This window comes from Linepithema humile, chromosome 3 (assembly GCF_040581485.1).
Source record: "Linepithema humile isolate Giens D197 chromosome 3, Lhum_UNIL_v1.0, whole genome shotgun sequence".
Lineage (NCBI taxonomy): Eukaryota > Metazoa > Arthropoda > Insecta > Hymenoptera > Formicidae > Linepithema > Linepithema humile.
In genome coordinates this window covers 10,313,502-10,337,004 of record NC_090130.1, presented here as the reverse complement: position 1 = coordinate 10,337,004, position 23,503 = coordinate 10,313,502, and the positions used below count along the sequence as shown (strand labels likewise).

The following is a 23,503-nucleotide window of genomic DNA, read 5'->3' as shown; positions in this document are numbered from 1 at the left end:
TTACATCAGATTCCGTAATCTTAAAAATCCCGGCTAATAATTTTTTTTTTTTTTTTTTTAAATAATTTTTTAAAAAATGTTTTAAAAATATGAATAAATAAGAAATTTTTTTTCAGAATTTTTCATAAAATAAAATTATGAAAAATTCTTAAAATTTTCTAGGAAATTATGAGATGTTTTTTCACCAGGGTTGAGGAAATCAAAAATTTCAATACATTTTGTAAAGCTGATATAAAAGAAAAATCTTGAAAATCTTAAAAATTTTGCAAGTTTTAATGCCTTGAATGTCTTGAATGGTGTAAATGTGTAAAATATTTTACATAATTTCACACATATACATATACACAAGCACATGTATGTATAAAATGTACATATATGTACAATATATATATATATATATATATATATATATATATATATACAATTTACATGTATATTTACACAACCATATGTATATATACAAATTCAAGACTTTAAAGCTTTTAAGATTTGACAAATTCTTCAATTAAAACAGTCTGCAAGATGTTTTAAGATTTTTTATCTTTAGTCAATCTTGGTTTGTATAAAAATTTACAAGAAAGAATCTATTTGTGGAATCCTATCACTAAATATATATATAATTTTGTGTTTCAAGTATATGCAAAAATAATAATATCGACGAATATCGATAAATTATATGTATACTCGTCAAACAATATACAAAATTCAAAAGTTTTGATATCAGTCATATCAGATATTTTTATATAGATTACATTTTGTAAATTTTAAGTCTAATATACTAATCAAACCTTAATCTTTTAGCACATTCTGATGAACAAGCATAACATTCAATCTTTACATTCTTAACATTGGGTGATATATACGAGTGATATATACGAGATGTAAGTTCAAGATCCAGTACTTCATCATACACAGAATAATTTATGAAACGCTTTCCATAATAACGAAAACATGGAGTTTCACAAAAGAAGCAATATTTTTCTTCATTCAAATATTTGACCAATTCTGGTGATAATCCCTCTCTGTTTTTTAATCTACTTATATAATCGTCAAGATTCCTAAAAATATTGAAATAATTTTGACTTACACAATATTATTCAAGAGTGAAATTAAATATAATTAAAAACATCAAAATAATGGCAACAAACCCAGTTTTCAGAATAAATTCAGCTGAACAATCCAAAAGACTTGGCACTTTCAAATTTGTAATCAAATCATCATCATTATCGTTATTTAAATTAAATGGATTCCCTTCAACAATTATACACGCCGACAAATGTCCCACACTTCCTGGTAAATATAACAAATCATTGTTGAACAAATCAAGTTGTTTTAATTTTTTTAGATTTCCGAGGCTATGTGGTAAACATTTTAGCTTATTGTAAGCAAGTCTTAAAAGAGTTAAAGCATTTAGGTTTCCAATTTGTGGCGGTAATTCCGTTAACTAAAAATAATTAATAATTTTATAATTTATTAGTAGATCATAAATATAAACTAACCTTTTTATTTTCTTTTAATAATTTTGGTTCTTTTTATGTATTTTGATAAATAAATTGTGCAAGTCTTACCAGATTGCTCGACAGATCTAATTCACCCAATTTATATCTGACTGTAGCTTGCTCTAACCATTTCCACGTATTGTGATTAGATTTTCCAAGGTGATTAGAAGAAAAATTAAGACGTGTAAGATGAGGCAAAGTACCTAACTTTTTTGGTAAGAAGTCAATTTCGTTACTGTTTATGTCTAAGATCCGTAGATTTTCCAAATATGTAATTTCTGATGGAAATTCAGTCAACTATGTATAATAGAACATTGATAGTATATCAATAAATGACCCTATTAGAACTATACTCTTTATTTTTAAATAATATTTTAAAACAGTTAAAATAATGAAATGTCAGCAACTAAATAACGCAACTTACATTTGTAAGTGATATCTTAGTAATCTGATATTACAACTTACTAAATTAAAACTTATGTCAAGTTTTTTTAAATTATTTCTAATGGGAGCTTGCATTAACCATTTCCATGCAGATTGTTCAGAACTGAGAAAATTACACGATAGATCAAGATCCAAAAGAGGCAAATTACCAAACTACTTTGGTAAAGAAATGATTCTGTTATTTGTCATGTTTAATGTTGTAAGATTTTTCAAACATGTGATTTGTAAAGGTAATTTAGATAGCTATAAATGACAAAATAATTTAATAATATAAGATAAATGGTGGAAACGTTAAGTAATTTTTTTTTTTTTGAATAAAAACTTTATTCTGTTAATTCGTAATTAATATCATAATATCTGAGTATGTAGATAGTGCGACTTACGTGATAATTCATTATTTTCAATGATTTTAAATTACTTCTTATAGGAGTTTGCTCTAACCATTTCCATGCAGCCTGAGTAGTATTCGCGACTAACTTTGTGCATAATGTAATCTCTTGAAGATGATGTAATGTACCGAATTCTTTTGGTAAAAGAATATACTTATATTCTCCTAAATTTACATTTACTAGATTCCGAAAAGATGTATGCATTGTCAAAGAACAGTACAAAGATTTTTCTTCAATCTTTGATCTTACTATCTCCTTCAAAACTTCATGAAGTTTTATTTTACTTGATGCTTGCTGAATGATACATTTATTTTGCATTATTGTAAACATCTAACGCAATTCAAAATTTGTAGAATATTATGTGGATTTTACAATATCAAGTGTTATGTGATACTAGAACAATCCTTCTGGAAAGTTATAAATTATAAATAATATTTGATCTAACAAAGTTGTGTACTTTAAATTTTACTTAAAGAAATTCTATTATTCTTGATAAATAAATAATTTCTATACATTTCTACTGTTTCTATTCATAATCTCAAAAGAATTATAAAGAAAATGTTACTTTAATATGTCTTTTCAATATGAAAAAGATCTGCAAAGTATAAATGTCGCTATGATATAGAAGATGTTATAAAATGTATGTTGAAATTAATTTAACTCATATAAATTTATAATTTTAAGCAATAAAGATAATTATGCATTAAATGTAAAGTGAATAATACCTCGTTTCTTCTCCTATGTTAAAAGCGTCTTGTAAACGATAAGAATGTGAATTGTAAAACGTGGTTATCTGTGTTATATAATAACTGCTAAATGTACTGCTCTGTAACATACGTCCAAACTGCTATACATAAAGTCATTGATGTTTATTATTTTGTGTCAATGTGGGGAAAATCATACGTGCTTTTGCCGAACGTTATATAAAATTGTAATTCATCAAAGTGAACGATTTTTATATTGCAGGATTGACATATAATTAGTGAATTAAAATAAATTATAATTTAATTTAAAAAAATTATTTTATGATAGCGAATAAAAAAGTTTATCTTGTTATGCGTTGCGACGCGTTCCTGTTTTGATATTTCAACAGAAAAATTTATAAGAGTATCAAGCTGGCAATGTAGAAATTATGTATCAAGGAAGTCATTTTTGTATATTATAATAATACTCTATCTATGTTGCACAAATCGTAAACAGTCTTGTATAGCTTAATTGTATGTCATAACGTTGATCATTCAATGCATGGTTCGAAAACATATTACAATAATTTGATTTTTTCACATAAATAATATTCAATAATTGACAAAATGTGTTATTTACTTAAATTAAAAAATAATTAATAAAAATAAAGTACGTTGGCATGTATAGAATCTAAATAGAATAAAAGTTAATTTATACCAAATATCCCACATAATTTATGAATTATAATATTTCAGTACACTTTTCTGCTGACAAAACGGTGATTTACAAGAATCACGCTGACGAAATGTTTTATTTTCTCAGATAATAATGTTATTATACTTAGTAAATATCATAATTTTTTAATATTGCATTGTTTAACTTACAAAATTGTGATTCATGTTTAAGCATAATAAATTATTTCCAATAGAAGATAGCTTGAGCCATTTCTGTGTAAATCGAGTAGATTTTGCACGATAATTGTGCAAAAATATAAGATACGGAAGGTGAGATAACGTACTCAGCTCCTTTGATCAAAAAAGAAATGTTATTTCTCTCCAATGTTAAATTTATTAAATTTTGAAAAAGTGCAACGATTGTGTAGCAATCGTAAATAGATGTTCTTACAGTTAGCATTCTTATTTTTTTTTAAACTGACTAAATTTTTTATTTCTAATATTCTTATTATCATACCTTTATCTTGTACCATTGTGCTACTAATTTGAAAAAAGTTATAAAATTCGTTTGTGTTACGTCCTGATAAAACTCCACGATTCTTTTCTTTCTCGCTAGTTTATATTTCGTTAAAAACGAAACCGTATCTGGCAAACTCGGAAAGCAATAAATTTTGAATTGTTTAAATGATACCGATACCGCTAAACAAGTTCTCAGAACTAGCCCCTTTCACACTGGCTCTGACAAAAAATCATAAACTGCCATTTAACTTACAGGCACGGTATTTGAACCTTTTTAAAGCATTGACAGAACTGACATCATAAACTAAAGGCTTAATCACCACAGCTTCAAATTTTCTGTTGCTCTGAGTTTCAAAACCAAACAAAGATATTCCTTTTTTTTCTCTCACGCAAGTATGAACGCTTTCAGTCAAAAACAGATGACACCAGTCAAGAGGTTGCCAGATCGGTTTACTCGGGGTGCGCTTTCTATATTGTCTAAACATCTTGAAACGGGCGGGTAGTCATAAATTTGTCAACAAAATTATACTGCATAAAGACAAAAATCACCCCACCAGGCTCTTGAACCACCATTCAAGGTATAAATTTTTCTAAATGCTAGCATTTTTACGACCCACTTGGACCAAAAGGACCAATCGACTTTTCCGTAGAGAGGGGCAACACTTATAAAAACTTGCGTTAGCCCTACGACTCATCAGTAGTACACTTTTTTCGCACAGACGTCTTCTGCAGTTAATTCAGTCTAGCATTTCGAAAAATCTTAGTTGTCTTGATCAGCCAGTTCACTTCAGTTCAGTCAGTTGTCAAAACCAATCGTTAAAGTGCTCAGGTGCTTAGTGCTATACATTGCGAATTATCTGAATTTTCCGTGAGTGGGTAACAGCAATTTTATAGACATTGAGTGTCCAGTTACGAACAATTCATTATCAACAACAGGGAACGAGGTCCCCTCTTCTATTTGTTCTCCTTCTGCCAAGAACATAAATCAGTAAGTTTTTGCCTTTTTCTTGCTTGTTCAACAATATCACCTTCCGCGTTCGTAAACCAACCACTCAGTTTTCCTTCTCTTCTTTTAGTAAATTCTAATGTTATCTCATTCCCTCGACCCGCCCGCCCCCTAGACGCCCGAATCGATCTCTAATTTTAAAAAATATTTTAAACACAATAGGATTAACGTCGTTCGCGTCGCCTTATTTAAGATTTAGAATAAGCCACACTGTAATTGCACCATCCACCCATAGACTTCACGACATACGGTCCCCTGCTTCCCCCTCACCTGACCCTTTTCCTGAACCAAGGATCCCAGATTCATCCTTCCCCGATTACATTGATCAAATAATTAATCAACTTCCCGATGAACCCCCCCCCCCCCCCTCCCCGATTTTCTTGAGAGGCTCACTCGCCATAATTTTCCCATAAGGTACTCCTCTCCTCCGCCATCTTTCTCTCTCTCTCTCCGCTTCCTCCCGAATATCACAACCACGTAAATTTTTTCTGTCCTCGCGAAGAATAACACTCACACACACACATATATACCCACACATTCTTAATCACCAATAAAAGAAAATAATAATAATAATAACAATAATGTCACAACCAAAATATCTTTCATTAGAATTGTTTAACCGTTTTAAATAAAAACCTGTATTCTTATTATAATTTAAGATCTAAAATTTATGTTTTTGTTTGTAATGATTTCTTTTATGTATTAATTTTTAGGTTCTATTAAAAATGATTATCGTTAATTTAAAAAACACCTCGCTTTAAATTTGTTTCAATAGCCACCCCTTTCACCGTTTCCTTCCTGGTTTGCACTGGTTCCATCCCTGGTAATTAAGATTACTATCTCAGGCCAAAAAGGGAATCATCCGAACGGCAAAGCTGGAACACGGAGTAAGAGGGACCTTCAGTCGTTTTTCCGGTTCCCGTAAACGAACCGTTCGGGTTACTGGGTCAGGCTCTTCAAATCTGACCAGTGATACGCGGCATTTTCCCCTGACTTCACCGAGTTTGGACGTAACAGTTTGTTCAATACATATTCGATATCCTTCTTCCTAGAATAAAAAAAATATAAAGCTTTGCGAAGATAAAAAAAATATTAAAAATTGTTGATTTAAAATTTATAACAAAATTCAAGTCCTCCATGGGCGCGTGGCAAAATTATCAAATTCAATTGGATCATTATTTTTTTTCTGAGTCTAGTTAAAAAAGTTTCATAAAATCAGATCGTGAAATCCATTTTGTACACATTCGAGAGAGTTTCTCTACCGCGATATTATCGCCATTCATTACAACATTTTAACGTTAAAAAACGTTTCATTGTGATTCCGTAAATTTCTAAACGCTTTAATATTTGGATTTGTATATCCGACTCCCATGGTTCTAAGCTTTTTTGTGCTTTGAGCGTTTCTCTGAGGTTTTCTTCGAACAGTTCTTTTCAGAGCTACTTTTAACCGTTCTTTTAGGACTGCTCTCAGAACAATACTACAGAAAATTCTATTATCTGTACTATTTTTGATCGTGAATCTTAGAATTTGATTTTGAATATGTCCAGTATACACGGTGATAGATGTTGCAATCCCTACAATGTGGAAGATCACAGAGGGAAAGATCTTCGACGCATTTCGAGTGTTATCAAACGATTATTCCCAAAATTTCCAGATAATGCTAAAATTTGTGCAGCATGTAGGAAAATGAAATATCCTCGCATGAATGAAGATACCCACGTCTCATCGAGTCTTGATAAAACGTTTGATAATTGTACTCATGATACTGAACAGAATATTTCTGTATCTTCCGGTGCATCTTCATTATCTTTTAGTGGAATTGAATGCAACATAAAATTACAAAGAGAGATTGAGTTGGAAGATATGTTGAGTGGATTAAAAGAAAAATTTTCCACTCTTGAAAATTAATGATCCTTTGAGATTGACGATTTTGATTGTAGTACTAGATGCATGGAGTCTAAGTCAAATTTCTCGGGAATTCAACTGTTCTAGGTATTTTGCAAAAAAAGCTAGAGAATTGAAAGCATCTAAGGGCGTTTTAGCAGAAACAACTGCTAAGAATGGTAAACCATTGCCGGAAAGTACTGTTACACGAATTAAAGATTTTTACAATAGTGACGAAAATAGCAGAATCATGCCAGGTATGAAAGATATGGTTTCAGTAAAAAATGACGAGGGCAGAGATTTGATTCAGAAACGTCTTCTCCTTTCAGACTTAAGAGGTCTTTATGATATTTATAGTAAATGCCATCCTGACTGTCATGTTAGTTTTAGTAAATTTGCCCAACTCCGACCAAAACATTGTATACTTGCTGGTGCGAATGGTACGCATTCGGTCTGTGTCTGTACAATATATCAAAATTGCAAATTGATGATTGACTTTGTCAATTTAAATAATCTTACTAAAGATTCCAATGTGATTTTACATGATTATAAAGACTGCTTACGCCAAATCGTGTGCAAAAATCCTGATGAAAATTGTTATATTGGTGAATGCAGTAAATGTCCTGGTATTATTGAACTAAAAAAACATTTAAAAGAACTCATAGATGAGAAAGGTATTCACCACATACAGTTCAGTGTCTGGACAACAACTGACAGATCAACTCTTCAGACGCAAATTCTTCCGTCGTCGGAATTTGTCGATGAATTTTGTGACAAATTTATCATTCTAAAACCTCATTCTTTCATTGCAAAAGAACAATCTCGATTCTATCAGGAAAGAAAAGAGAATTTAAAAAAAGGTGAAGTTCTTGCAGTATTAGATTTTTCTGAGAATTACAAGTATGTTGTGCAAGATGCATCGCAGGCGTTCCATTTTAATAATTCACAATGTACTGTCTTTCCTGTCGTGTGTTACTATAAAAAAGAGTTAGAACTTGAACACAAAAGTTTTATTTTTTTGTCGGATAGTACACTTCATGACACAGCTGCTGTATATACTGTACAAAAGATGCTGATTCCTGAATTGAAAATAATAATTCCTGAGCTAAGAAGAGTAATCTACTTTAGCGATGGGGCAAAACAGCATTTTAAAAATAAATATCAGATGATGAATCTAATGCATCACGAAGAGGATTTTAGTGTTGCAGCGGAATAGAACTATCATGCCACTGCACATGGTAAAGGTGCTTCAGACGGTGTAGGTGCTGTGTTCAAAAGGGAAGCTATGCGAGTTAGCCTCCTTAGTAAACCGAATGATGTCATTCTTTCATTCGAGAAACTTGTTGACTGAGCTCAAAAAAATTCTAAAAGTATTAGTATACTGTCATATAATGACAAAGAGCACCAAAAGACAAAAAAGATTTTTGAAAAAACGATTTGATGTAGCTCCACCAGTTCCAGAGATTCTGAGAAATCACTGTTTCGTCCCAATCAACAAAGAAATGGTGATTAAGAGATATTCCAATGCTGGTAATAGTTCGACTTTTTCATATCAAGATTTCAAAAAGTAGGGGGTAAGAGCTCATGCGACATCAGAATCAGAGGTATCTCTAGTATCAAGTTTTATAAAAATCTGTTAATTTCCTAAATTTTCAATATTTTTGGTCTTTATATTAGATCCGACATTTTCAGTTTTCGAAATCCGACTTAAGATTTGTATTTAGCTGACCGTAAAACTCTCTGTTCAAATTTTATAAAACTCCCTTACTTTTAAAAATTTTTCAAATTTTTAGTTGCCATATTAGATCCGCCATTTTGAATTTTTGAAATGCGACTTCAGATTCGTTATTAGCAACCCGAAAAAGTCCCTGATACCAAGTATTATAAAAATTCGTTAATTTCTAAAAATTTTCAAAATGTTTTGGTGGCCATATTGAATCCGCCATTTTGTATTTTCGAAAGATAACTTTAAACTCGTATACAGTAACCCGAAAAACCCCTTTATACCAAGTTTTATAAAAATCAGTTAATTTCTTAAATTTTTTAAATTTTTAGCGGCCATATTGGATCCGTCATTTTAGTTTAGACTCATGTGACAGTGCACAGATAAACAGAGTACTCGAAAGTGTTAATTGGAAGAGAAAAACGTCGAATGAATAATTGCTTGAATAATTACCGTTTTTATTATTTTTTTTTCGGTTTTCTGAAATTTTAAGTATGATCCAATTGAATTTGATAATTTTGCCACGCGCCATTGGAAAGCTTACATTTTTCTGTAAATTTTAAGATTTTTTCAAAAATTTTTAGATCAAATAGAAAATGGGCAGCATGGGTGTAAAGTTGAGAAAGAATGCCCCATATATATAATAACAATAATAATAATTGTAACAAATGGATAGATACAAAAATAAAATAAAGAAATAACGAATACAATAAATAAATAAGTTAGCGAATAAGGAAATAAGTAATAATAATAATAATAAGTTTTGACAATTAAAGGCGCGCTATATTAATATACCTTAAATTGTGCTAAATTTCAGATGGATCCCCGAAGATTTTTAATAATCGCCGTGCTAAATTTTTGGTTATACCGCGCTGAAGGCATAACAGGGTATGACTGCGGATCTGCATCGACAAATATTACTACTCTGTCATTACTGGGGATAGAGGAATGTGATATACCACAGCCAGAAGTAGCAGCTCAAAAAATTTATATACAATTGCTGCAAATTAAGGAATTCACCTCCGTGAGAGTTATACAATGCAAAATAGAAATAGACAGATTAATCAGGAGATGCGGAATGTTTTCTCACTCCATGGACTTGTACAACGGGAAGCACGCGTATATAGAAGAAGTATCGAGAGACGCTTGTCAACGAATGCATATGTATGGCATTTGCGAAATCGGGAACACTCGAATAACAGGATTGAAATTTAATCAAACTGCAACACGACCGGTAACACTGGCCGGACACGTGAACAATGATGGCACCTGTTCCGGAACAACATATAGCGATCCATTTGGCACGTGGGAAAAGGCCGTGGTACTTACAACCGTAAAAATTACACTACAGAATTGTATAGCTGACGTGAAGATAAACACGAACCGAGTCCAACTGAGGTCTGGAGTGACATGTGCGCTGAATGCAACACATTGCACCGCCATCGAGGATGGAGATACCTATTGGGCATCCATGGCCACAGACACATGCAGGTTTGGCACTTATGGAGTATTATATAAAGGATATGCACACAGAATAATAGATGTCGTCAACAAACAACAGCAAATTGTTTATTCCATGACTACAAAAAACACAGTTTTTGCATTGGCAAACAGAGACTCCTATTCGACTTGTGGATACACTCTTTTCCACACGGAGCATACAAAATTAGTAATTTTCGAAACTTTGCCAGGCGTAATTTTTAAAAAGGAATCACGCATAGCTAATTTAGACATTTTCACTTATATGAATTCTAAATTCGTATATGTAGAGAAACATGCGCGGACTCAATTTAGTGAACTGTACAGAAATATTTTACTGCAACAATGCCAGCTCGAACAGAAAATATTACACAATTTATTAGCCATAGCTACGCAGTCGCCAGATGTCTTTGCTTATCATTTTATGAAGGGACCAGGATACATGGCCTTACAGGCTGGCGAAGTAATACATATGGTAAAATGTGTGTCTGTCAAAGTAAGAGTAGCACACATTGAAGAATGCTACGATCAATTGCCGTGACGCGAAACTGTGACGCGAGAAAACAGAACACAATTTTTAACACCGCAAATCCATATACTGTTGCGACAAGGAACGCAGATTACGTGCAATTTATTCGCACCCATGTATCTTCTGGGAGATGCAAGGTATAGACTCACTCCTAAACCAATACATACAGTATCACCAATGATCATGAAACTGATGACAAAACCTAGCTGGAAATACATTAGCCCCGGATCACTCGCTACCAGCGGCATATATACTGAAAGAGATTTAAGCGATCTCAGGGACCATATTATGTTTCCTGCAGAGAGACCAGCAATGTTAAACACTTTGGCCAGAGGAATGATGGGCCACCCTACGATTATGCACGGCGGAGGATCTTTTGCAAATTTTCTAGATGAGGCATCAGTTGAAAAAATAGTTATCTCAGCATGGCAGAAATTTTGGGATCAATTCCTAATTTTCGGCAATATAAGCGCCGGATTTTTAGGAATTTACTTGGCAGTAAGAGCAATAAAACTAATATTGGATACCATTGTGCACGGCTATGCTCTACACACAGTATACGGATGATCCATATACCTACTTGGAGTCATCTGGGACTCGTTAACTCAGCTCTTATTACACTTAAAACTGAAAAAACCAAGCAAAGAAAACAAGAAATTGCTACGCAATTGTCCGCAGAAAGAAACCTGAAAGAAGAATCTTCACAGAGGGGAACCTACCCCCCACTACCTGCAAAGGACGCATCCACTTATACATTCGCACTGAAGGACTGACCGCTTGATTTCTCCTTCCCTTGAAAAAAGAAAAAAAAGGGAAAAGAAAAAAGGAAAGAAAAAAATAAAGATAAAAAAAAAAAAAAATACATAAACAACAACTTTCCTATCAACTTCACATAAGCGCCAACTTTATTTTTTATTTTTCTTATTTACGCATTCTACTGTTTTACTTAATTTTTATCCTGTTTTGCTTCATATCATGAGGTCTCGCAGTTGCGATTTGAAATTAGGTCCTAACCCCGACAACACCTTTTTGTTTATAGAAATATGGAGATCGAAACTCAAAAATTGAGCAGTACACCGTTTGCTATTAAAATAGTAAGAGTGTTCTCGCCCACACTAATTTGGATCCACCTGGAAAATAGTGAAGAACCCTTCCAAAAAATGATGGAAGACCTCAACCAGCGGATGAACAGACGCCGATTTGTCCATTCAAATACAAAATTAGGTGACGTTGTTGCCCTCGAAACGAAAAGAGGATGGCAACGCGGAATCGTTGTGAAAATGAACGGGAACGGGACAGCGCAGACAGCCCTCCGAGATTGGGACGTGTATTTCCGCCATGCGATTGCTGATTTCTACCATCTCGAGGAAAGGTTTAGAGAACATCACTGAAAAGCCGTGCCATGTGGCCTGGTTTACACAGCTCCTGCCACCTCAGGACCCACATGATCCCGCAGGGCCATAAATGTCAATAGGAGCATTGCAGAGCAGCAAACTGGAATTATGCAGATAATTAAACCAATCCACGATGAAGGTGCGCTCATTAAATTGAAAATAAAAAACGAGATTAGCAACGTCTACCATAATCTCAGAGACTTGTTGATAGAATAAGGAGTTACGCAAAAGATAGCAAATATAACCACACACACCGTACCATCCGTATTAATTTAAACATCACACCCCTTATATCACTACGCATAAGAATGTACATATAACTAATTATATATTCATAGATAATAACTGATAAAAATAACAATATATATATTGTGTTTGCCATTTGACAAAAAAAGGGAAAAGAAAAAAAATTAATAAAAAAAGGGAGGGGAAATATAGAAAAAAATATATACAGGGTGTTTTATAATGTTCGTGCCAACGCTCGTGTACGGATAGAGTGCGGTAAACTGAATAGAAAAGTCCTTTACCGTTTTGCAATTTTCGCAATAGTAATTGAGATATTAATTAAAAGGGATTGATGAATAATCGCGCGTTGATCGCGGCTAGATCGTAGGCTGTACGCTCTAGGCGTGACAGCAATGAGAATCGCATGGCAACGAAAAATAACAACGCATATCACTCCTGCTCTCGCTACGTGTTATTTTTCGTTGCCATGCGATCCTCGTTGTTGTCACGTTTAGAGTGTACAGTCCACGATCTAGCTACACGCAACGCGCGATTATTCGTCAATCCCTTTTAATTAATATCTCAATTACTATTGCAAAAATTGCAAAACGGTGAAGGACTTTTCTATTCGGTTTACCGCACTCTATTCGCACACGAGCGTTGGCACGGACATTATGAAACACTCTGTATATTTTGTACATTTCGCATAATTTATTCTTTTAATATTTAAAAAAAAATTTATTTCAATAAATTTTGATAAATAAAATTTATATGCAAGGTATCAATGAATAATATATATAGCACAAAAATTCATAAATGATAAGGTATGGCCAAGTTCCAAAAAAGACACTCCAATATGTTTATATTTTAATAATTATCTAAATTTTTAATACATTACCAACATGAAACAACATGAAATTACAACATGAAAAGTAACTGATATGTTATTCAAGGTGCCAATTTAAAAAAAACATACATAAAATATTCATAAAATGTATAAATAAAACTGATCAAAATTTGATTGAAAAAAATTAAATTAAAATAACAAAATATTTATTAAAAAATACAAAAAAACTTGGTGTTGCCACACCGAACAACATGTTAACTTACATAATGTCAATTAATTACATGATGTCAATTAATCATTCCATATATTACATTATTACTCATTTTCATTGTTTCATAATACTTTGAGGTGTAAAGAGAGGCGGAGGGGCGGAGAGGCCCCTCGACGGGGGTGAAGGGGAGATGGCGCGAAGGGCTGCGCTGGGGGGGGAGGGCGATTAAAAGGGAGGGACAAAGCCCGTTAGCAGCGCCAAGTTTTTTTGTATTTTTTAATAAATATTTTGTTATTTTAATTGAATTTTTTTCAATCAAATTTTGATCAGTTTTATTTATACATTTTATGAATATTTTATGTATGTTTTTTTAAATTTACACCTTGAATAACATATCAGTTACTTTTCATGTTGGTAATGTATTAAAAATTTAGATAATTATCAAAATATAAACATATTGGAGTGTCTTTTTTGGGACTTGGCCAGACCTTATCATTTATGAATTTTTGTGCTATATCACCTACTTTTTTATAAATGTACAAAATTAATGATGACAGAATTGAAATTATTTTTCAATTATTTTTGCACATTTTGAATGTAACATTTATATTAAGTCAGTTATATATTAACTAAATTATTTTACATTTTAACACAAGTATTTTGTATCACACTTACATTCTGTGAAACAAATGTTTTATTTCGAATATTCAAACTAAACTATTTTTTGTTGTAACATGTCTTCGGTTTGACTGCCCCATTGATATAAAGCCATGGATAGCTGATATAAAATATTTTTGGTTTGATATCACAGTTTTGTTAAAATTTTTACAAAATATACGAAATAAAATTATAATATCAAATCAAAGACATGTTAAACATAAAATAATTTAGTTAAAACATTCGAAATGACACTTATTATGTTTCATCTAGCGTAATTGTGATATCAAACGCAATACTTATGTTATTATTAGTTATTTTGTAATATTACCAATAAAACATCTGTTTCACAGAACATAAGTGTGATATAAACAAAATACTTGTGTTAGAATGTGAAATATGTTAGTTAATATGTAATTAAGTTGATATAAATGTACAAAATTAATTATGTAACAGAATTGAAATTATTTTTTAATTATTGTTATACATTTCGATATAACACTTATATAAACTATGATATAAACTATGATATCAAATCAGCGACATATAAAACATAAAATAATTAAGTTAGAACATTCAAAAGGACACTTATTATGTTTCACATAACGTAACTGTGATATCAAACGCAAGACTTATGTAATTAGTTATTTTCTAATATTACTAATAAAACATCTGTTTCACATGACATAAATGCTATATAAAACACAAGACGTGTTATAATGTAAAATAGTTTAGTTAATATGTAATTAAGTTAATATAAAAATGTACAGAAATGTACAAAATTAATTATGTGACAAAATTTAAATTATTTTTAAATTATTTTTCTACATTTTGAATGTAACATTTATATTAACTTAATAACATATTAACTAAATAAAAAGGATCCAAATAAAAAGGATACAAATTATCAAGGATAATTTATATCGATCCAATTATAATAAAGGAAAGCAATTATGTATATGTAAATGAAAGCAATATGTATATGTAGTAAATAAAAATTATAAAATAGATGTAAAAAAGTTTATTATATTTACAAATAGAAACGAAATGCACATGTGTGGTAATATTCTTGTAATGAATAGACGAATTATTTGCGTAAGTTTGATGACAACAAATGGTCTTTGCATTACAATCTATAAAGTGATAATTTTCTTATTTCAAATAATTAAATCAACATTTCTTTTTAAGGTATATCCCAGTAAGCAAGAAACATTAAATCAACGTTCTGAAATATTAATTTTATGTAAATTTTTATAATGTTTAGATATAATGTTGTATACATATTTTAAATATATTATTTTATAATATAGTTTTCTTAAATATCAGAGAAATATTTTTTAAAAATTATTTGAAACTTTGTTTTCAATGTTATTTTAACACTTCTATTTGCTGCAAGTTCAACATAGTTACAATAGTTTTAATTTGATGAAATCTTACGTTTAAAATAACGTTATAATGATAAAGATTTTGTGTTGTTTTAATGTTTTTTTTATATTATTTTAATATTAAATTTATAAGAAAGAAATATTATAAAACTATTTTATAGAATTATATAAAGTAAAAATAATCGATATTAATATTTATGTAACTAACATTAAGTTTGCAGATAAGTAATGTCAAAATTCTTTGCAAAAGAAAGCCCTATTATATATAGCTATCTCTATCCTCAATGTAAGCGTCAACTCGTATAAACAACGTGCAACGCGCAACGTGCAGTATTGTCAATACTGAAAATCTATAAGATATGTGACATGTGATATGAACTATAAATTTCCAGCACTGACAGCAGTGAATTTCGGAACGCAGCGTATGTGTAATCCTTCTCGGCAGCTTCGTGATGTGTGTGCAAGCACGTGCATTTATAATCCCATATATCTTTGATTTTTACAAGTGATTGCAGGAAGAACTTTATTGAGTGGAAAATTATAACATTGATGTTATGTTACTTTGTATTTACTAAGAATATAAAATAAATAATAAAATATTAATATTGTTTGAATGTTGATATAATGATGAATTAGGTTAAAAGTAAGTTTAAATCTAATCATTTATTTAATGTTATATGAAAAACATTATATTAAAATTATAAAAAACATTTGCACAACATTATTCGTAATATTAAGACACTCCCATTTCAACGTTATTGAAACCTTAAAATCAGTGTCAAAGTTTGTTTATAATGACGTCGATTAGAACGTTAAAACCTACATATTTAACAATGTTACATATTACTAAATATCGTTAAAATAACGTTATATCAATGATTTCTTGCTTATTGGGTAGTAAGTAAAAATGACAAGACACATTTAAAAGCGTTTATTACATTTACAAAGAGAAACGATACCCATACAGCACACAAAGATTGCATACACATTGCATCAATCTTTCATCGCAATGTTACAATATTGCAAATTCACTGCAAAATGTTGTTGCATCATTGCTGTGGGATTGCAGCAATGTTAAAATGTCCGCCTTTAGGAAGATTATAACGAAATATTACAGTAATATTGCAATGTAATGAATTTGCAATAATGCATTATTATTGCAATTTTAGAATAATGTTGCATATATTTTTATTTATTCGGACATTTATCTGTCCGATTTCTAAACCATCAGTTCAATATCTGAATTCCCTGTGTTAGGGTCGTATCAGAAAAATTTAACTGATAAAAATAGTTACTATGTCTTTAATCTTACTAGTCACTCTTTGAAAGTTTTATATCATCATGACTAAACTTAAATACGGGATAGATTTTGCAACGCGTGTCGCATAGCGGTAAACGAACGAACTACCCAGGGAGAAATACAGGTCGAAGAAACGTCTATTAGATATTTATTAGACGTTTTTTCGACCTGTATTTCTCCCTGGGTAGCGATTATCGAATATTGCTCTTGTAATGTTTTTGCAATGTTGCTGTCACATTCTCATGAAATATTACAATTCAATGTTCCAATAATCTCTCAACAATATTACATTGCAACTTGCAAGATTGTAACATTGCTGCAATGTAAATGCAATGTTTTGTGCTATATGGATATGCGCATGTGTAGTAAATAAAATTATCAGACATGTACTTGGTACACACGGAGAAAATTTTATATCAAAAATTACTATGTACGACAGTAATCGCGGACCATGAAACCGCGGACTGAAAATTTTTACTATGTTTCACATGAGAAAAACATAGTAAAAATTTTTATAATTCCTTCATGGTCCGCGGCTACTACCGTACATAGTAATGTTTTATATAAAATTTTCTCCGTGCAGATGTTTGTGATATAATAACATGCAATAAAAATAAATAATGCAATAAATGCAACAAAATAGCAATACGTTTTTAATACGTTTTTTTTTCCTTTAGAAAATATTCTTATAATGAATAGATGAGACATTTTCGTAGGTTTGATGATAACAAATTGTCTTTGCATTACATTCTACATTCTATAATGTGACAATTCATCTATTTCAAATAATAGATAAATCAATATTTTTTTAGATTATACAATAGGCCCAAATTTATTAATAGAATTAATAAAACTGTCGTTTTTTTACAATGCTAAACTAATTTTATGTACTATCTACACATATGTGCATTATAGATTCTCTATTTGTTTTTTTTAACTAGCTTTTAATATTTTTAATACAACATGTTTAACGATTTTTTTCAGCTATTTACAGTTAACAATATTTTTATAAAGTTTTAACCTAGCAAACACAGAACATTGCAGTAACATTGCGGCAATATTGCAACATTGTAGCAACATTGCAGCAATATTACAACATTGCCACAATGTTGCTGCAATGTTCTGTGTTTGCTGGAAATGTATTCTCGTGTATATTAGAAGTGTTAGCTTTTCTTGAAAAGCTTTCGATTATGCTTGTTGTTAAGAAATGCATTGTTCTGCTCAAAGTGCGATTGGACGTAAATTTGCAAGCTGTAACAAAATGCAAAGTATTATCAAATTGACAAAAAATTGACTATGTGTCCTTTTATTCATTTAATTATAAAAGTCATATAACAAAGATAGGAAAAGAATTTTTGATTAATGTAATATAAATATGCACACTGTCAAAAAATTCGGTAAATTTCCACAAAGGTGTGAAAATTGCATAATAAATAATGAAAATATATAAAATAAATAGTATAAGATTTATGAAATTATGTACATTTGCAATATATACCCAATAAACACAAGCTAAGAGTAACATAATGTCTATGTTATAATTTCCCATTCTACAATGTAGCTGCAATATAACATATCTTGTACGTAACAATTATATTGTTGAGTGGAAATTATAACATTAATGTTGTGTTACATTAATGTTGTGTTACTGTTACTTTTTGTTTACTGGGTATGTATTCAGTACATTGATATTTATCATGTAATTTTTACATGTAGTTTTGTAAATTTATCGATTTTTTTATCCAGTATGAAACGCCGCGTTTAATTATAATATTACCTTATTATGACTGCATAATGCGGTATTAATCATACTCTTGCTTATAATTGTCCATCTTCATGATATTTCTGTTCTTTCTTATTTTTTTACATTTCGTAAACATGCGTATTAGTTCTCTACGAAAAGTTTGTCCTGTTACGCAGTAGAGAAGAAAATTTATACTGTAATGTGCTATGTTCAATAAGTCGAATATTGTGCTCATAACTATCACATTGACATATTCAGGTACCTGGAAAAATTATTATCGTTAATTTTGTTGTATATAATTAATAATGATAACGCATTAATAATGTCGCATTTTACCGCATCCATTTTATTACGCGGATATCTAATATAAAAAAATTATTATATAATTTCATTCATAATATAAAAGGTGAACATTATAAATTATTTTTAAAAATTCAAATTTCTAGAAAAAAATTAATTAATGTTTTTTTGTCTAATACAAAATGCATTTTTAGAATAAATAATCTATATATTACGGTCGATATTATTTCAAAATGAATAATTGATATGTACGTAATTAATAATGTAATTAATATAATATCCAGGTAATTTCAAGATTAGAAATATGCTCGAAACAAGAATAAGCATTTTTGTGATTTTATGCTGAAGCATTTTATCACTAGAAATCTGAGTTCTGTCATTAGAAGAATCGGACGCTGTAATCAAGGTTTTACAAAAATGATTTTGCTGGTAAATGTGGTAACCTATCAGAGTATTGCAGATTACTATCACGAGAGCAGGTAGAATAAATATTATAATAGAATCTATAATCATTCCTGTCCACATATCTCCTTTTTTAAAGTTACGTTTTATATGTTTGTATAACCCTGATGGAAATATTTTTCTGAAAATTTAACAAAATTTTGCTGAAATGTATTTGAAAATTTCTCTTAATTGATCCCATTAATTAATTTCATAAATATTTCAGCAATTTTTCATTAAAAAGTAACAGTTTTCAGTTTAATTCAGTAAATTTCATAATGATAATTATTTCAAAACTCCTCTCTATTACTTTTCAGCAGTATATTTTAACTTTCCTTATATTTCATAGTATTACATTAAATTTTTATACGGAAAATTATGATTTATTTTGAAATATATTCAAATAATTTTAGTAAAATTTCAAGTAATTTTTCAAAAACTTTTATTTTACTTTTTATTGATTTCATAGCTACTTTAGCAAAATATTTCCATCAGGGCGCTACTAAGAAAAAAATAAAAAATTAATTAAATTAAATATTACAATTTTTGGCTCGAATAATTAAAATAAATTATTAAAGACAAGCTACAGAGCTATAGAGCTAGTTGGACATGCTTAGTTTATTAAATTTTATAACATTAGATAAAGTCTATACGTTTCGACCATTCGGATGTGGTCATCTTCAGTACAATTATTCGTTAAAATTATTAGTACATTTAATACATAAAACAATTGTTAAACAAAGTCATCTCGGAACATATTACATTAAAATTCATCATACAAATTCGTTACTTTTGAAAACGTCTAACCCATAGCTGGAAAACATTTCATCAATATCATGTCCAATTCAATAACAGCAACCTCCAAATTATTAAAAGGAAAAAGATGTCATATTTAACATTTCTATTATACCCGATATTCTATCAAGAATTAAGCCTTTACGGTTGATTACCATTATTCTCAATGCATAACAATGAATTATCATGTTGTGTCACTCAGTTTGCGTGTACTTAACTTTATTTTTTTTTTAAATTAAACAAAAATTATGTATCAAGTCAGTTTGCCTTCAGAGATATTTGGGAGTCCATACTGTCTGAGAGGACATGGCAAACTTCAGAAAATTAATTGTATTGTCATTTACAATAAACATAGTTAAAATTTCTAGTCTACCGTTGCATTAAAATTTAAACAAATAAATAATCGAATGCTAGTCGAACAAACAAATAATTAATGTCAATCTATTATGCGCGCCTTCTCTTAAGAAATTATGATATACATACATATATTGACTAAAATAGTGAACTTGCAAAAAGAAAACGTAAATTCAAGTTTTTTATGTGCACTCACCCCTTCCCATACAGCACACAAAGATTGCATACACATTGCATCAATCTTTCATCGCAATGTTGCAATATTGCAAATTCACTGCAAAATGTTGTTGCGTCATTGCTGTGGGATTGCAGCAACGTTAAAATGTCCGCTTTTAGGAAGATTGTAACGAAATATTACAATAATATTGCAATGTAATGAATTTGCAATAATGTATTGTTATTGCAATCTTAGAATAACGTTGCATATATTTTTATTTATTCGGACATTTATCTGTTCGATTTTTGAACAATCAGTTTAATATCTAAATTCCCTGTGTTGAGGTCGTATCAGAAAAATTAAACTGATAAAAATAATTACTATGTCTTTAATCTTACTAGCCATTCTTTGCAAGTTTCATATAATCATCATGACTAAAACTTAAATACGAGATAGATTTTGCAACGCGCGTCGCATAGCGGTAAACAAACGAACTAGCGATTATCGAATATTGCTATTGCAATGTTATTGGAATGTTGCTGTCACATTCTCATGAAATATTACAATTACAGGTTGCAATAATGTCTCAACAATATTACATTGCAACTTGCAAGATTGTAACATTGCTGCAATGTAATTGCAATGTTCTGTGCTGTATGGGTTCTTTAACTTTGCGGATTAGTTTTACAAATTCTGGGATAAAAGAACTTTGTGATTATTGCCTCCTCTCAAAATTAAAGAAGTTTAGATACGTTTCGCTCCGTATGCGTCTTTCTCATCCGTGTTAAGATGAGCGTCCCATCAAAAACTGACCGTTAATGAATAAAGAATACATCTCGAGCAATGTTCTTACAAAGGATATTTCTCACGCATGCGCGGTGTAGCACCAATGAATCCAGTGGTGTATATGAGTACATGTAGGGGGTAGTGTGTTGGGCGCTGTTGAGCACGAAAACAGCTGCCTTCTGATATTCATTATCAGTACTGAAATTTGTAATTTACGTTACCTACTTGTACAATTTTAATACTGGTAGTGAATATCAAGATACAGTCAAGCTTAGAGGGTTACAACGGAAAATTAAAAAAAAATATTTAAACAAAAGGCCTGAGAGTACCTTTTTCTCCTGAATTATTATTTTATTGCCAATTCATGACCAATTTTCAGACACATGCGAAAAAAAACATCTAACTTTCTTTCACATGTTTACAATGAAATTGTGATAACAGTATAGTCCTAATCGTTATCTGAAATAAACCGTTTCCAAAAATAAGTAATTCAAAAGAAGAATTATTATTGTCTTTAAATACTGTAAAAAATGTAAATATTCTGTACATTCTATTAATACCCAAATGATATAAATTTGGGGAGTTTTAACATTTATACAATGACTTGAAGAAGTATCCATAAAAATTTTTTGAATATATGCGGATGACGATGGAAACTTTTGATTATATTTTATCCATGATTTTTTATACAAGAAACAAAATTTAAAAAACATGATACAATTGTCATGCTAGACTAATTCCATGTTTTCTATAGTTGATGACAGCGTAGAAATACAAATTTATCTTTCTCGATACTCTTTTCTAATATACCATTTTGCAGCATTTGAAGATAATAGTAATTCTTCTTCTGATCATTAATTTTTAGTAACGGTTTATCTCAGTTAAACGATTAGGACTATACTATCATCACAGCTCCGTTATAAACACATAAAAAAAAAAAAAATGATTAACTTATTTTCACCGCTCTTATCGTTTTTATAGGTTATATCACTGCACTAGCATAAACATTATGTTGAAATCTAAAGACTTTAATTAAGTCATTTAGTCCAGATAACACACAATATTGTATAAATATTCTATATTGCATCAAATATACTTTTATAAGAATATTTTCGAAGAAATCATTAATGCATGTCTGAAGAATATCCTATAAAGAATATTCTATAAACCTGCCCAGAATATGTTAAAATCAGCAGTAAAAATATATGACATAACTGTTTACATCAGCGCTCGGAATTAATTGCACATTTCGGGCCAATTCCCGTGTCGATACCTCCTGTTCCCCCAATATATCGCCCTGCCGCTAGTGGCCGAGCCGCCGATAGCTCTGGCTCAAGAGCGTTTTATATAAGAAATAGGCTGGGTTGATATTATGTATTAATGTCAATAAACATTATTTATGTAGCGAAGAGAATGTTACGATTTCCTGAGAGATGCCTCAACAACCCAGCCTATTTCTTATATAAAACGTTCCTGAGCCAGAGTTATCGGCGGCTCGGCCGCCAGCGGTAGTGGGGGAACAGGATGTAACGTCTCAGGAATCGGTCTGACAAGGGGAGACTACGACGTGATACCAATCGATTTTGTCGAAACTCCGTGTATCGATAGAATATCATGTCAAGTGTTTTAGTACATATATATATAAGTACATATATATATAAGTACATATATATATATATATGTATGTATGTATGTGTGTGTGTGTGTGTGTGTGCGCGTGTGTGTGTGTCACATAAAAACGCCTATAGGTGTGTGTGTGTGTGTGTGTGTGTATTACTTCATTGGCGGCCGATATTAAAAATTGTTTACAATATTAGAAAAAGTTAATTTGCGAAACTCTGCACAAAAATGACTTTCAGAATGAAGCGCTCGCGTAAAACAATCGGGACGTATTGGAAAAATTCGTAATTTTCAGCTAATTAATGTAGTTTAGAATAAAAAAAGGTCATGCTATATTCGCGAAATTAGCACGCCAGTTGATATATCTGAATATATATATATTGGACTTCAAGAGTCAAGCATAATAATTTTATTTTAAGACCCAATTGAACCCTCCCATCTTTTAATATTAGTTAT

General features: G+C 30.6%; 1 protein-coding gene across 2 annotated transcripts; it reads right to left on the bottom strand.

Annotated features, from left to right (window-relative positions):
- Positions 1-542: 542 nt before the first annotated feature.
- Positions 543-5,622, bottom strand: LOC136998548 (leucine-rich repeat-containing protein 18-like). 2 transcript variants are annotated; one of them, XM_067351342.1, is made up of 6 exons: positions 3,058-5,622; positions 2,327-2,739; positions 1,965-2,186; positions 1,569-1,796; positions 1,149-1,444; positions 543-1,058 (listed from the first exon to the last, which is right to left on the bottom strand). In XM_067351342.1, the coding sequence occupies exons 3-6, from the start codon at positions 2,016-2,018 to the stop codon at positions 779-781; spliced, it is 858 nt and encodes a 285-aa protein (XP_067207443.1). In that variant the 5' UTR covers positions 2,019-2,186; positions 2,327-2,739; positions 3,058-5,622; the 3' UTR covers positions 543-778. The 2 variants fall into 2 exon arrangements, with proteins under 2 accessions (XP_067207443.1, XP_067207442.1); XM_067351341.1 differs by having other exon boundaries at positions 2,327-5,622.
- Positions 5,623-23,503: the final 17,881 nt, after the last annotated feature.